Here is a 17664-nt window from a genome sequence, read left to right on the forward strand (position 1 = left end):
AAAACATCAAGCAATGTCATTTAAGCTTGAAAAATAAAAAAGTTAATGGCTGTCTGATTTCATTACCTAGAACAAAGAAAATATTTACAAAAAAATCTTGAACGGAAATCTGGTTTCTGGAAAATGTAGTAAAAAAATGTAAAATAATTTTATATACAACATGAACGACTCGTAAACCAAATGTGTAAATACATAATAACTAACTAGGAACAGACAATTGGTCCTACATATCAAACGTTTGGACCACTCTGGTCCTAGAATTACTAGCATATAAAGTAAGAGAGAGAAATTGAGAATACTACTACCAACACAAAATACAAGAAGCATGAAGAGAGAGAGAGAGAGAGAGAGAGAGAGAGAGAGAGAGAGGTTCAAAGTGACATTTTTGACTGAATAAGAAAACTGTTTTAAATACGATACGATAGGATAGGATACAATCCAACTCTCTGCCTAGAAACATAAACGACCACGGGCAACATTTTTGTACAGTCACGTCACGTCACAGTGTGTAACACTCATTTTTTACACCCTTATAAATTCAGGAAAACCCGTGTAGCCCCCTCGACTATGTATAAAACTACAGCATTTACAGTTTCTTCTAGTACATTTGCAAATCTAGGCTCACAGCCTCAACCAACCACTATTTTCAGACAGAAAGGTGTATAGCTCTCAAACTAGCCTCTCAGTTAGCTGTACATCTCCACCTCCTACATGGAATGGAATGCTCCTAAGCACCATGCGACAACTGAGCTGCAATCCTCCTTTCTGCAATTCTCAATTTCACCAAACATTTTAAATAATTCCAAAAAGTTTTAGGTCAACATTTTGACTTTTACACATGAAAACATAACCTAACATACCTCCAGCAGCAACAAGCTTCTCCACACGAGCAACGATATGTTTCCCATACGTGTATTTCTTCAGTGCATTCAGATGAACTTTGATTCTTGTCAGTATGTGCTCACGTTCTTGATCACTACATGTTTCCAGTACCTTTTGCACCACGTAATTTGCAAACTGATCTTTCATCATCGCCTGAATATACAAAGATATAAAAGATAAATGACAACACACGTGGGAGAAATGAAAGAGATGACAAATTTGTAAAAAGTTATTAAGAAAACAAACCTGAAGAGGCTCATTCTCATCAGTAGTGCCAAGCATCTCATTCACAAGGAGTTGGCGTTCACTAGCATCACCAAAAGTCAAACATTTCTCAACAACATTTGATGCAAACTTCTGTTGACTCATCTGAACAATCTTTCCAGCCAACTCATGGATTATAATCGAACGCTCATCTGGCTTTCCATGTTCCAGTACATGCTGTGCTCCAAACACACAAAAACCATACATTTTATAAACAAAATGAAATATTAAAATCAAAATAAGAGCTATTTTGTATTTTGTATTCTGCACCTGTACAACATAATTTCCATACTGATCTTGTGCAAGCATGCTTACACATGCGAGAATCTCAGTCATCACCTTGCTTTGTGTTTCTTGATCCTCACAATGCTCAAGTACCCTCTGCAAAAACATAGATAAGAGTGTATGCTTTTCTTTTTATTTGTATTTAGCCTTTAAGAAGTTCAAGTGAAACAGCTAAAAGAAGAGAAAAATATGAACCTGGATGACACGACACCCGTATGGATGGGTGGAAAGGGTGACAACTTGATCAAAGAAAGTGGTGATGATGAATTGAATATGTTGTTCAGGAACACATTCAATGCACTTTTGAATAACATGGTTTCCATTCTGATCACGTACACATCGCATGATATGTCCATCAAGTTCTTCCACCATTTTGATCTTTTGATCCAAGTCAACAACCTCAATTGCCTAAAAAAGTCAACATTTAGACAAATTCATGGATAAAAACTCATGTAATTACCATTTACCAAATGAAAACGATAATTTACCTTCTGGATTACACGACAACCATACATCTGAAGGCTGAGTGTCAACACATGCCCTAAAAGCTTTCCAGCCAATTCTCTTCTTTGGGTTGGCATTCCATGCTCAAAGAACTGCAATAACAAAAATCAATCCAAAAATAGAAAAAAGTCAACTCTGTTTTGTGGGTCCCATCTTGAACGATATAAATTATACCTTCTGAATCACATAGTTTCCAAAAACATCAGTCATCAGTGTAAGTGCCTGTGGAAAGATCTCTTGGAAAACCATGTTTTTTTCTTCTGTAGTTGCAGTTTCAAGTTTCTGTTGAATGAAACGACTCCCATACTGATCCGCACTGCTCATTAAAAACAAGATCAACTTTCAATATAAAATTTAAAAACATCTAGTCATTTATAAACTTACATATATATATATACCTGAATTCAACTACATGCCCAGTGATTTCAGAAAGCTCAAAGGACTTAGTTTTATTGCTCTTAAACTCTTCAAGCAAAGAAGAAGCAAAGCTATTATCAGCACCATCAAGATGCCAAGGCCCCATAACACCACCACCACCACCACCTAAGTTCCTCATCTGAGGGGAGAATCGTGCATTGAGTTCACCGAGTCGAATCGGGCTACCCGGTCCCCGAGGTGAGTTTGGAACCGGGCTTATCAATGGACTCCCGGGATACGATAATCCCATTCCATACCCGTGATTCCCATAATACCCATGGTGGTTTGGACTTGCAGACTTTCCACCAAACGGATACTGTGATTTCTGTGGTGATGATAAGCTTCCAAGATATGCTTTTTGAAGCAAATCTGTATACGAATTGTTCCCTAAATAACTGTTTCTATCGAGGCCCGGATCATTCAGAGCAGCTATCTGAGCTGCATATTCGGTTGTTCTCAGATACTGAAGATACATCGGGTCGATAAAAGGCGTGTTTCCCCCGATTCTGCTCTGTGATTCCATTCCGAACCTCGATTCCATTCCTGGGAAAGCCATGGCAGAGGCCGCCGCGGCAGCGTTCTCGAAAAGTGGCGGCAGGTTCAAATTGCCGACTTGACCGGACACCATTTGTGGCGAATTGGTGGTGTATGCGGTCGTACCATAATTGGAATACGCTGGATCCCAGCCTCCATAGATGTTATTAGAGGATCCATCAACATACAGATTATTAATACTACTATTACTATTACTATTATTATTATTATTGTTATTACTGTTGTTGTTGTTATTGGATGGATAAGCATCATGGTAATCTTGATTCTGATCAAAGTGGGCCCGATTCTTGGCTTCACTCATGCTTCCATTTGACAAGTTCATGCCAGATAATGCAGTTACCAGATCTTCTGACTCTTTTGAAGATGACCCGCCATTGAAGAGATTGTTTTGACCGTTTAGATTTCTTTTTTCGACCCGCCCGCCTCCGATTGGAGTCGGGACCGGGCTTGGAACCCGGGCGATGTGTTGCGGGTCGGGGGTCCCGCTTCTTGATAAAGAAGCTGCTAATGCTGCAGCGTAAGAGTATGATGTTGGGAGTGTGTTGTTGTCATCATTGTTTTCAAAAGTGTTGCGGCTTGCGGGTCGAGATGGGTGCCCGGATGGTGGAGTCGAACGGGTCAAATCATCCTGCATGTTTCGTATATCATATGATCAGTATATTGCGTTTGACCCAAAAGGGAGAGTCAAACTACTTATTTACCCTTCATTTATCTATTGCTTCTTTGAATAATCAGAATTTGTCACAACATCAAACTGTGTTTTTTTATTACAGTTGATTAGCTGATTCTGATCACTCTATTAATATCACATAATCAGAAAATGAGTGATAAACCTAAAAATAACATTTTTTGAAAATTCATGAAAGAAGACGATATAAGCTTGAATCTGAAAGATTAAAAAAAAAAAAAAAAAAAAAAAAAAAAAGTCAACATAACAAGCAAGTAAACACTTTTTGATATTGTATGTTTGTTTTGAAAGCAATTATTGCAACTTGAGCAATCAGAACAAGTAATCAGTCTAACCAATTTTTTCTTGAAGCAACTTTTTACTGCTTCTCCAAATCGAATTATTTTTTGATTAAATAATCATAATCAACATTTATCAAGATTAGTCAAAACAATATCAGTTTAAACACACATCCAAACATCACTTAAATCTTGACATTAAACAATCGCTTCAAACGCATCAAATAGAAATCAGAAGTTAAATCAATAATCAATAAATTTCATAGAAATGGAAGCAGAAAATGAAAAAGATCACCTGGAAAATCTCAGCAAGGCTCTTCTGTTTGCTACCTAGCCCTAAACCAGGCAACCCAATCAATCCATCACCACCCCACTCAGCTGAAACCTTAACTTTCTCAGCCTCAGAAATCTCAGCCTCTTGTTTCTTTGAGTTAAAACCAGGCGGCATCGAAAAAAGAGACACCCCACCACCACCACTGCCGCCACCACCACCATCAGTCCGGTTGGATTTCCTCCTATCCCCAATCCCTCCTAAACCCACCCCACCACCACCACCACCACTTTGCATTCTTTGGGAAAACCGCCAGTCCTCTTTTGACAGCAATGGTGGCGGCAACCTAGGGTTTAAATTAACGTTTGAGTAATAGTAAGATAAATAAGCGGGATCAGCCCTAAGTTCATCTTCCGACATAAATCCGTTGCCACCAGCAAACTCAGAGAATGCTAAATGATTGTTATTATTATTGCTTCCATTGTTATTACCAAATAAACCACCGACAGCGCTCAAAGAACCCTCCACAGTAGGTGGCGCTGAGCCACTTCTATACATGTTTAACTCCTTTTCATGATCATCAGCCTCTCGCCTGTGTTCGTGAAGCAACAATCCTAACTCGTTCTCCAACTCGTCTCCAAATGAACCATCATTTGTGCCGATCATGGGTCTCCTATTCAATTCAGATAACATCTTCAAGGATGAAAACTATACGCGCATACCCCAATTAAACCTATAAAACTAAAAAGAAATATACCCAGATAAAAGAAATGGTAATATACCCTAAACAATCATAACCCGGATGAGAATATAAGGAAATTTGTGGATTTAGCTAATAAAAATCGAGTCTTTGATCAACAACGTAAGAAAAACAGGCAAACCCTAAAAACCCTACAACAAAAATAAAAATTTGAGCTTGACTATGATCTAAAAACCTAAGAATCAGTTCTTGAAACCCGTAAATATCAAAACTTTGATCAAGAGAACCCCAGAAACATGGTCACCCGTTTATAATCTACAGGCACGATACTCGATCGTCAAACAACGAACAAAAATAAAAATTAAAGAGTTACAGACAGAAGATACATTAAGCGTAATTTTGGCAACTTTTTATCACTGTTTTCACATTAGATTGCAAGAACAGCGAGTATAAAAGAAAGGGTTTCCAAGAAACGAAGAGAGATAGAGGCGAAAGAAGAGTGATAGTGATGAGGGTTTGTTCGAGTTATATGTATCAAGAAAGGTAAGAGTGGGGGAGAAGAGGTTAATCAGGCGGCGAATTGGTTCTTACTGAGAACCCTTTTTAGGGTTTTGTTTTCAACTGCTTATTGTAAGAATGACTCAACACAGTAACTTCGCTAAATTTCGTTGAGAAAATCAAGTAAATCTTGGGTTTCTATTTTTGGGGTAAGAGAATCAAAATTTCCCCCAACCAGTAACCAACACCACTTGATTTATCGTAGAGCCTTGATATTTTGTAACTAGTTATATTTAAATAAATGTGACAATATTACAACAATGAATAAGTATTTCCAATAAATGTCAAACGTATTGTTTTTTCTTTTATCTATTTTACGAAATCTGAAGAAAGTAACTCATTCATGTAAATATAATGGATGATACTTGTTTACATGAAAATTTATATATAATAATTTATAAAGTTTCATATTTCTAGTTTGATACGGTTTAAGAGAGAGACAGAGAAAGAAAGTGATGTTTGTATGTATATATAAAAACGAAAATTTTGAAGAAATTGCCACATGAATTCTTTAGATTCGACGATGAAGGGAAGGATGCAAAGACTCTGCCCCAATGCTATGTTGAGCCACACACTTCCTAAAACTGAAAAAAAAATAAATAAATAAATAAATGTGGTAATTGGTAGTAAACATGTGTATAGACTGAAATGCCAAAAATATCCAAAGTTGTTTATGTGATTTCTGAAAACTTCTTAGTTCATACCAAATTTTGAGCATTATTAGTAGGAAGGAAGTTGTCATATTTAGGAGTTTCTTTTTTCTTTTGGTGGGCGTATGAATGTCAATTTTTGTCTAATTTTTCATAATACATACTAACATACATATAAAATAATACACACACATACATATATATATATATATATATATATATATATATATATATATATATTAGGTGTAAGGCCCATGTATTATATGGGTTAATTTTAAAGAAAAAAATATAGAATTCTAAACATTTCAGGAGTTGAATTTCTAAGAAAAAAAAATAGAAAATTATTAAATTATTAAAATTAAATTGTCTGTTTTTCTTTTAAATTTAACAAATAATTTAGACAAATAAAAAAAGAAAACTAATAAAACTTTAATTCAAAAAATTTGAAATTAGAAGGAAATCAATTAATGAAATTGATATGCATTTATTATTATTACATTTATTGCAATTATTAAATTTAAATATTTTGTAGAAATTAAAAAAATTTTAAAAAAAAAACATAAAATGTCATGTGGAAAAAAATTAATTGAAAATAACCACAAAGTGACATGTGGCTAAATCAATGATAGTGTGACATGTGAGGAGGGACTAGTTTTGGCATAATGGTCGAATGTTTGGATGGGACACGGGTTAAGACCCGTTGCTCATTCTTTCCTGCTTCATGAAGAGAAGCCGAGTAACCCTAACCCTAATTTATGCTCAGCCGTCACTTTTCCTTCCTCCATTGTCCAGCCGCCACCACCATGTGTTACACTTTCAGCGGCCACCTTCTTTTTGTTCTTTCGACTAGTCAAGAGCGTCGCATGCTGCCTCACCGACGTGTACCACCACATAGCTGCCACCGGAGACGTTAGGAAGCCGGAGAGCTACCAAGACCCACGAAGGAGGCGGTGAATGTTGCTGTTGAGTTTGAACGACTTGAAACTCTCGATTGATCCACCGCATACCACCCATCTATTCCTTTCTCTTCGTTCTTTCTGTGAGTTGGAGTAGTTTTTGCCAATAGGGGTTGCCAGTGGCTTTGGATCACCGTTTTTGTGTTTCCGATCGGCACCTGCCACTGTAGTGGCTGGGTTGGGAGTAATTCAGTGCCCAACTCTTGTTTTCGTGTGTGTGTATGTGTGTATGTTTGCTCGGATGGGGACAAAGAAAAACCACTGCCACCACCGTGAGGTGGTGGCTATCGTCGCAACCGCTGCTGCTACTGCCGTTTTGCTACTGTTGTCGCCCCTATGAGCCGCCATGTGGGTGGCTAAAGTGTTTGGTGCAACATGAAGTGTGTGAATGTGTGTTTAGTGTAGCTATAAAACCGAGAACCACCCCTGCCACCACCGTGAGGTGGTGGCTACCGCCATTTGTCGTCGTCGGCCACCACGAGGTGGCTGTTCGTGCATTTTATTTTGTTTTTATGTTATTTTGAGCTAAGCATTGTAAAATTGTAATAATGGCTGAATAATCAAATGTTATGATTATCAGCTTTACTATAACAACATGCTAGATTAGGACTAAGGATTTAGGAAGGATGCCTTATGTGTCTGTTATGTGTTTCAGCTTTATGAGAAATGCATGCTAGTACAGAGTAGTCAGGATGATAGCCTTAGTAGTATATGCTTGATTATGTGTACTCAATGCCCGATTGTTGCTTGCTTTGTGCTTTTAGGAGTTCTTGTTGTCTCTCACTAACTAGTAAATGAATATGTTAAGTTACATATTGCAAGGACTAAATAATTTCAAAAGGTTAGGTCTAGCTCTATTTCGCAGCTCTTGTTTGAGTCCAACCGTTGTAGGGTAGGATCTCTCATTCGAAGAATCATCTAGTCTGAGTAATATGTAATAGTATTCGCGAGCTAGTTAGGGGAAGAAAGCAGGGACTTCTTATGCAACTAATGGCGAAAAGTGATTTGGTGATTACCCTGGGGAAAGCCTAGGGTGAAAGTAGTAGAGAACAGTAGCAGTAGAAGGGACTTGGTGGAGTCAAGCCAGTTCTTGAGGAAAGTACAGATATATGTGGTAGGTGGTATGGGCCCCTACTACTGAAAGCAGATGATCCGTACTTGAATCAAGGAAGGCTGAGATAAGACCAATGAACTTGTAGTGTGTGAGATCCCTCGAGTTTTGATGAGTATTGTGATGTTAGTGATGGTATATTACTAAGTATAGTAACATTACGTGGTAGAACAGATGGTAGTTATGGTGTCAACGATGGACCAGGCTCGGACTTTGTAGCTAGGAAGCTCGATGATCAGATTAGGGGGTTCATTTCATCTGAGATTACGCGCAACATCATTGACCAGACTCTTGTGATCCCCGGTATGGTCAAGGAGGGCATTATAACGATTTGTAATGAGAGGCCGAGTGCAATCTACACTGAGATAACAGTCATGATAGGGACCCATACGTTGATGTTTGTTGAACACGCTGTCGCGCACGTATTAAACAAAATAAATTTATCACTGTTGGTTGCACTAAAAATATAGCACAGGGAAGCAGGGTCTCGGGGACACAGCCTAAAAGTCAATGCCTTTTTGCATCAGGCACATCTAGTCAAAACATAAATTATAAAAGGGGGATTTGAATTAAACTAAAAACTAAAATTGTAGTGATATTAAACTAAACTAAAATCAATATAAAAAAAATATTTCAGCTCTGCTGTGACTTTCCTAATAATGCAATCAACCCAGATCTAGTTATTTGAGATGTGTTCTATCTAAGCTGGTACTGAGAAATACTAACAAGCTCTAGTAATTTCTCTTTTACCTTATTTAGTTAATCAAAACAAGTTATTTGAATTAACCCTAACTTTTTACTGTCTAATCAAATAAGCTCTTAATTAAATCAGAAAAGAAGCTTTATGAACTGTGTAAAATTCCCAGCAATACCCAATACTTCTCACAAGCTCGGAATCGTAAAGATATGATTTTTACAGTTTATAACAGAGTTAAATCCCAAAACGGAACCAATCTGATTCTTGTTACTTTTACCAATTGACAAGAACAATTACGTATTGATGTGTGTGAAACAAACTAGTTTTAATCCTACTAACTTAAACACAAAGACAAACAAACGAAAGGCAGTGTATCTATCGATTAGCAATTTAGTTAAGGTAAGTAGGGTATTGAACACAGGGAACGGTAAACAATTAAAATAAATGCTAATATTATCTAAATAAACAAGTAAAAAGAGGTTTTCTCTAATTTTACAAGACTAGAAACTTAAATACTTTACTAACACACAAACTAAGCAACTAACGGCTAAGAAAACAAAGATCAACTAAATTCAATGATTAAAAAGGCCTTCTATTTAGGTTCGAATCATTTGTTCCCATGGATGATTTTATGGTAAATATATCGAATTAATTCTTCATTGGTTACCGACTAAAGTGATTAGATTCACATTCGCTATAGCTAATCCTTAGAAAACAGATTAATTCAAGCAATGACCAGTTGTCTAAATTAATGAATTTCCTAGTTTGTTGATTCGGGTTTAGAAAGACTTGTAATTAGCTAATCAAATTGGTTATTCAATTAACCTCTTATTGATGGTGTATCACACAAGCTCACACATTAACTTACCTATCTTCTAGGTAATTATAGTTTCACATTCGTTATTCCTAGACATACAACTATGTGGTCACGTAAATCATATGAAATTAGCAACTAAGAGATGTTCATACAACTTAATTACTGATTTATTAACAGAATAATAGTTATTGTTAACACATAAGGTTCTTTAACAAGCTTAATAAAACATAATCACCAATTAAAATTAATCCTAATCAAATAATCAATCCATGTTCACAAATTCATCTACCTAAACAGAAGTTATGAGTTTTTAGCTCATATCTACAGCAAATAACAAACTAAAAACATAATCTAATGATTGAAACATGGTTTATGCAAAATCTTAAGATAAAAGTAGTGTGTTATTGCCTTTGAACTTCTTCCAAATTGATATCTAAGTTGAAATCTTGAAAGCCACAGCTTCTAAGAACCCTTTTGGCCTCCAAAAATCGTCCTAAACTTCCCCCATTCGTTAGGGTTCAAATGAGAAGCATTTCTATATATATTTTATGAAAACATGGGCTACTCGGCAAGTACAGTGACCTACTCGGCGATTCCATCACTTAAAATCCCGTGTACGGCAAGGCAAAGTCAAGAATCGCGAAACTTCTGACCAACTCGGCGAGTTGATGGCCTACTCACCGAGTCCATTTGGAATCAGCATTTTCTCAAAACACAAAAGTCGTCTGAAATTGTGTTTAGTTTTCAGAACATTTTGAATCTTGTCAATTGGAGTTACGGTTCATGAGATATGGCCAAAAAACTGACGAGGGGTCAAGCTGTCCAACAACATCCTTCTTTCTTCAAAATCCAAGATCCAAGCTTCCAAATGCTAGTTCCGCTTCCTTTTCCATCCAAGCATGTCATTGTTGCTGAAAAATGAAATTATAAACTAATTAAGCACATTTTGTTCATTAAATGAGGCAAAATCAACATAAAGTATTAAGATCATGCATAAATTTTATAACTAAATATGCCCATATCATGTATTCTATAACTGATTAACTGGAATGATAAAACCCTAGCTAGGTGATTAGACTAACAAGAATCAAAATCAAACATTCATTAAGAACAAAACTGAAGAATCTAGATAGAAACACAAATCAAAAACCATATCTAATGATTAATCACATGAAAAGTATTTGTCTTTGCAGAACTGAAAACTAGGGTTTAGCCAGACATGGCCAAAATCTGATAAAAACAACTAAAAAGAGATATCAAACAACTAATCTTACTAAACTAAATGTAGGAGATGATCCACAGTCTTCAGATCTTCAGAAATTGATGAAATCGGAGAAGAAACGCCTCCAAAATCATATTTTCGCCATGTGGAACCTCTGGAATCGTCAAATTAGGGTTACTGGAAGGGTATCAGGCTGTATTTATACGTCAGGTGCCAAAAATACCGTACCTGCGATCGCAAGGGGCATACCTGCGATCGCATGTATCACCCAAAAGTTCGTCGCGGGATTTTTTAATGAAGTACGTTGCTATTTCGACAGTTTTTGACCAACCTGCGATCGCAAGTTTCTTTTTTTTTCATACTGGTGCATTTTTTTGGCTCGACAAATTCTCGAAGGCTACCTGCGATCGCAAGGACAGAAGTCGTGATCGCAAGTTGCTTCCGTTAGCTATTTTGATCGTCGTTCCTCCTTCCGAGCAATTCTTGATCATTTCCCGGTATCCTTTCTTGGTCTAGACTCCAATTAAGCTCCTAAGCATCCACGAACGCATCCCGAACTTACGCAATCATCCATTTGCTCCAAATAGTCCTGAAAAATCATAACAAACGTGAGCAGTACGGGAATTCTAACGAAATACATGAGCTGGACGTTATCTAAATAAATGACATGCAAATGTACAAAATATGATCCTAAATGATAACAAAAACTACCCTATAAGATGCATAAAATGGCATCTAACAAATATCCCCAAGCTTGAACCTTACTTGCCCTCAAGTAAGAATAAGATAAAACATTATAACTAAATGGAAAGATGTAGATGACATAGAAAGGAACTTAGAATAAAAATATAGCAAGATTAAGGAAACTAAAATTTTAAACTTTATCAAAACATTTCACTCTTTTTTTTTTGTTCACATGATCAGATTTCACAACAAGTAAGCTCCAATGAAATCACTACCTAGACAACAGTCTCAATACTTATATTAATGATTCATATCTCATATTTAATGAGTTAAACCAAGCTCGAGCAAATAATTTTTATGCCGAATTAAATTTGTGAAAACAGTGTATTTTTAAAAATAATTTCACAAAAATCCGTTTATAAAAACTTAGCTTGACCAACCCCTCCTTTGTTTCCGAACTCGTCCAGTAGACGCGGTAAGTTCCATTATGGACAAAAAATCCAAGCTTACCCCTATGATTTCACTATCGAGGGATCAATCTCATTATACCACATGTCTTCTTTGTCTTGATCAACTATTCATATTTAACTTGTTTTCTTCTTGATTTCGACTTGAACTTGACTTGTATTTGACTTTGAATTGCAGATTTCTTCGAGTTTCTTGATGTACCATTTGTAACACACACACACACACACACACACATATATATATATATATATAGATCGGGCACGAATTTTATTTTGAGGCCCACCATATCTTCAATACTTCAAAAATGATAATAAATTGTGGGTACAACAAGAGCTCCCTCTTAACCTCAAAAGGCGCAGAAACTATAGGGTTCAGTACTTCAAGGAATGATAAAGGTTATCCAATCTAGGTTCTTTTTAAGGCATTCAAGAAAATTATTTTCAAAACACTGTTCGTTTTTCCATCCCACACTTCCATTGTAAAAATTATCTGACTCTTGTGTTGGTTCATATTGAAAACATTTAAAGCACTTCAAAAGATAATACTTATTATTAATTGCAACGAGACTGTCATTTTCGGTAACTATCACACTTCATCTTAACAGAGTTATCGAATGTACAAAGATATCCTCATCTCATGTAAAATTTTCATTTTTTTTTTTTTGGTTTTTTGATATGCAGAAAATAAAAAAATACTATAAATAAAAATCTTTTTGGGTTTTTGATTTTTTAAATCAATGCAAAAAATAAAATGCAAACAAAAAAATAAAATTTTAAAAATTTTAAAAGAAAAACTGAAAAATTAAAAATTTTACACTAACTCCCTCCCCAAGCTTAAAATGATGCATTGTCCTCAATGCTTAGAGAGGAATGAACAGCTCAATAAAGCAAATAAAAACAAAAATGTGCAGCTAGGAAAGAATGTACCTGATAAGTTGGTAGAAATCTGATTTTAACGACAATGTGGCGAAAAATCTGAATTTCAGCAACTCTAAAGATCCTCTGATTTCCCCAAGCTTGCTTGGAACTGCGACCATCTCTTTATTGAAAGCATAAAACTAAAAACTAATCATCGGGTTGCCTCCCGGAAAGCCGCCCTTTTTTAAATTCGTTGGCTCGACTTAGCCCAACCAGATTATTAACTGGTGTGGTTGGAACTTCTGTGAAGCTCAACTCTTTTTCTTATAACTCCAGATCCCTTCAAATATGGCAATATTGGTGGATCTGGAACTTGACTGAAAAGAATCCAGATTGTCTTCAAATATACCTTTCAAATTACTTTCAGACTTCTTCCCAAAATTATTCTCTTCAAATTCTTTTCGTTTCAGATTCATATCTGAAATAACATCTCCCACCTTTTCTTTGTCCAAAAACATTTTCCTTTTCAGATTTTTATTTGATTCTTCTTCCGTAGCAAATGTCATCTCAACTTCTTCCACCTCCCCAAGCTTATCTTCTGCCAGCTCTTTGGATATACTATCAGATGAATTCCTGTCTAAAAAAATTTCTTGCACAGAGGCATTAGAAAACTCACAGCAATCCTCTAATAAAGGACTGCTAGTACCCATATAATTAACAGAAATATTTTCAGAAGGAAAATCATCATTATTAATTTTAAAGTTCACAACTTCCTCATCAAACTCCATTGAAAGTGTACCAGCAAAAACATCAATTTTTGTTTTTGCAGTTTTCATAAAAGGTCTTCCCAAAATAATAGAGTTGAATCTGAAGTGTCCAAGTTTCCCATTTCCAAAATATAAAAATCAGCGGGAAAAATAAGCCCACCCACTTGGACAAGAACATCCTCAAGTACACCGTTTGGGTGTACTGTTGAATGATCCGCCAACTGGATGATGGTCCCGGTCTTTTGCAAAGATCCCATTTTTAATTTTTCAAAAATAGAATAGGGAAGGACATTAACTGAAGCTCCTAAATCAAGCATGACTTTTGGAAAATAAAGTTTCCCCAATTTACAAGGAACTGAGAAAATCCCCGGATCCTTGTACTTTGGAGGCCAACCTTTTTGCAAAATTAAAGAAATATTTTCACCAGCTTTAATTGTTTCATTAAATTCCAATTGTTTCTTTGAAACACGTAATTCTTTTAAAAACTTAGCATAACGAGGAATGTGTTTTATAACATCAAGTAACAGGATGTTTACCTCTACTTTGCGAAAAATGTCCATGATGTCCTCATCCTCACGCTCGCGTTTCGTGCTCTTCAGTCTTGATGGGAATGGAGGTAGTGGCTTGTACTCCTTCAGAATTGGCTTGGGTAATGTTGGAGTTTCTTTTTCTTCTAGCTTTTCAGATTCTTCTTCAACCAACACCTCTTCAAACTCTTCAGCTTCTTTGTTTTCTGGTTCAGATGAGCTCGGGCCTTCATATGTCTTCCCGCTTCTCAAGAAAATAGCACTCACATTATGCTTTGGATTGTTTTCAGTATGCCCTGGTAACTTTCTTTGAGACTCCAAACGATCCACAGAAGTAGCAAGTTGAGATACCTGTTGCTCCAGATTCTTGATATTGGCTAGTTTCGGTCTAGAATGCTTGAGTGCTCGTGGTAAGACTCTTCACTATGTCTTCTAAGGCCATGCTGGAACTACTGGGTTGCTGATGGGTGTTCTGATTCTGATAATTCTGATTCTGGAAATTTTGCTGGTGAAAGCCCGGCTGCTGAAAATTTTGTTGCTGCTGAAATCCGGGTGGAGGCTGAAATTGTTGTTTTTGCTGATAATTATTTTGAAAATTCTATTGGTAGCCTCCAACAGCCTTAACTGGAGCAACATCCTCTTGCAAAATTGGACACATATCAGTTGGATGTTCCGTCTTCAAGCATATGCCACATGGTTTCTTCGTAACAGCTTTTTCTTTAGTCAACAACAACACTGCTTTCGTGAGCTCAGATATATGAGCTTCCAGATGAACATTGCTGACTTCCTTGACCCCTCTTGGCTGATCTGGATACCATTCATCTTCATTTCCAGAATGTTTAGACTCGATTGCTAGCTTTTCGATCAACTCTCTAATTTTAGTTGGTGTCATATCACCCAAAGAACCACCACTGGAAGCATTTATAAGCCGTCTTTCCATGGGTGTTAGACCTTCACAGAAACAGTTATAGAGCTGATAATCACTAATTCCATGTTGGGGGCAACGGACCAACAACTTTTTGAACCTCTCCCAGTAGGTATGTAGAGCTTCTCTTTTTCCTTGTTTGATAACAAGGATTTCTCTTCTAAGACTGGAGACTCGTGTTTCTGGAAAGTATTTCTCTAAAAATAGCTTTGCGAGTTCTGTCCAAGTGGTGATGGAACCTGATGGGAGTTCATACAACCATTCTCTTGCATAATCTTGAAGCGAAAAGGGGAATGCCCTTAACTTTATCTGGTCTTCTGTGACAACATGAGGCTTCATTCCTGAACAAACCACATGAAATTCCTTGAGGAATTTATGTGGGTCTTCGTTTTCCAATCCTATGAAAGTGTGAAGAAGATGAATCAGCCCAGATTTAAGTTCGAAGTTCTGGGCTTCTGGAAACGTAATGCAAAGGGGCTATTGGTTGATCTCTTGAGTGGCCCACTCTCTAAGGGTCTTTTCTACTTCGTCTCCACTCATAACTAAGTCTTCAGATTCGGTTTTTGAAGAGTTTGTGGTTTCAATTTTAACGGAAGGGGGTGGGGAGTAAGTTTTATATGGGTTGTTTTGAGGAGAAGATGGGGGTACTTTTGGAAAAAATGGATCTGATTCGTTCCACAAGGGAGTGCCTTGTGGTGTGGAGGTTTCCGGGGGGTATGGAAGATAATGAACCAAAGAGACCAGCTGATTGTTTTTTTCTTGCTGCTTCTTTCTTCAGTTTCCTTGCAGTTCGCTCGATTTCTGGATCAAAAACTAAAGGTGTACCTGAACGAAAAATTATTGGCATAAAACTATTAGAAAGCACCGCGTCCCCGACAATGGCGCCAATTTGTTGAACACGCTGTCGCGCACGTATTAAACAAAATAAATTTATCACTGCTGGTTGCACTAAAAATATAGCACAGGGAAGCAGGGTCGAATCCTCGGGGACACAGCCTAAAAGTCAATGCCTTTTTGCATCAGGCACATCTAGTCAAAACATAAATTATAAAAGGGGGATTTGAATTAAATTAAAAACTAAAATTGTAGTGATATTAAACTAAACTAAAATCAATATAAAGAACGATTTCAGCTCTGCTGTGACCTTCCTAATCATGCAATCAACCCAGATCCGGTTATTTGAGATGCGTTCTATCTAAGCTGGTACTGAGAAATACTAACAAGATCTAGTAATTCCTCTTTTACCTTATTTAGTTAATCAAAACAAGTTCTTTGAATTAACCCTAACTTTTTACTGTCTAATCAAATAAGTTCTTAATTAAATCAGAAAAGAAGCTTTATGAACTGTGTAAAATTCGCAGCAATACCCAATACTTCTCACAAGCTTGGAAGCATAAAGATATGATTTTTACAGTTTATACCAGAGTTAAATACCAAAACGGAACCAATCTGATACTTGTTACATTTACCAATTGACAAGAACAATTACATATTCTATAACTGATTAACTATAATGATAAAACCCTAGCTAGGTGATCAGACTAACAAGAATCAAAATCAAACATTCATTAAGAACAAAACTGAAGAATCTAGATAGAAACACAAATCAAAAACCAGATCTAATGATGAATCATATGAAAAGTATTTGTCTTTGCAGAACTGGAAACTAGGGTTTAGCCAGACATGGCCAAAATATGATAAAAACAACTAAAAAGAGACATCAAACAACTAATCTTACTAAACTAAATGTAGGAGATGATCCACAATCTTCAGATCTTCAGAAATTGATGAAATCGGAGAAGAAACGCCTCCAAAATCGTATTTTCGCCGTTTGGAACCTCTGGAATCGTCAAATTAGGGTTACTGGAAGGGTATCAGGCTGTATTTATATGTCAAGCGCCAAAAACACCGTACCTGCGATCGCAAGGGGCATACCTGCGATCGCATGTATCACCCAAAAGTTCATCGCGGGATTTTTTAATGAAGTACGTTGCTATTTCGATAGTTTTTGACCAACCTGCGATCGCAAGTTTCTTTTTTTTCATACTGGTGCATTTTTTTGTCTCGACAAATCCTCGAAGGCTACCTGCAATCGAACTTGCGATCGTAAGGGGATACCTGCGATCGCAAGGACAGAAGTCGTGATCGCAAGTTGCTTCCGTTAGCTATTTTGATCGTCGTCCCTCCTTCCAAGAAATTCTTGATCATTTCCCGATATCCTTCATTGGTCTAGACTCCAATTAAGCTCGTAAGCATCCATGAACACATCCCGAACTTACGCAATCATCCATGTGCTCCAAATAGTCCTAAAAAATCATAACAAACGTGAGCAGTACGGGAATTCTAACGAAATACCTGAGCTGAACGTTATCTAAATAAATAACATGCAAATGTACAAAATATGATCCTAAATGATAACAAAAACTACCCTATAAGATGCATAAAATGGCATCTAACAATGTTTCGGGAATTTAGAGTTTGCGAGGCTTCAGATGGTCATGGGGCTAGGGAACCCATTGTTAGCAGCAGATGGTTGGCAGATGTCGCCAATACTTTTTGTACAAGACGGTGTGTTGAAAGG

At 36.7% G+C, this 17664-nt stretch overlaps 2 protein-coding genes across 2 annotated transcripts; both read right to left on the reverse strand.

Moving 5' to 3' along the window:
* Window positions 1-368: 368 nt before the first annotated feature.
* On the reverse strand, window positions 369-5484 carry LOC145048234 (pumilio homolog 1-like). Its single transcript, XM_078996676.1, has 9 exons — window positions 4169-5484; window positions 2334-3535; window positions 2110-2251; window positions 1920-2027; window positions 1627-1839; window positions 1417-1527; window positions 1129-1323; window positions 861-1035; window positions 369-765 (listed from the first exon to the last, which is right to left on the reverse strand). Exons 1-9 carry the CDS (start codon window positions 4835-4837, stop codon window positions 728-730), a joined length of 2853 nt encoding a protein of 950 aa, XP_078852802.1. The 5' UTR covers window positions 4838-5484; the 3' UTR covers window positions 369-727.
* Window positions 5485-13696: 8212 nt separating this feature from the next.
* On the reverse strand, window positions 13697-15422 carry LOC145046877 (uncharacterized). Its single transcript, XM_078995136.1, has 2 exons — window positions 14775-15422; window positions 13697-14509 (listed from the first exon to the last, which is right to left on the reverse strand). Exons 1-2 carry the CDS (start codon window positions 15420-15422, stop codon window positions 13697-13699), a joined length of 1461 nt encoding a protein of 486 aa, XP_078851262.1.
* Between the last annotated feature and the right edge of the window lie 2242 nt (window positions 15423-17664).

The sequence above is a fragment of the Lactuca saligna genome, chromosome 5 (genome assembly GCF_052625555.1).
Source record: "Lactuca saligna cultivar CGN05327 chromosome 5, ASM5262555v1, whole genome shotgun sequence".
NCBI lineage: Eukaryota > Viridiplantae > Streptophyta > Magnoliopsida > Asterales > Asteraceae > Lactuca > Lactuca saligna.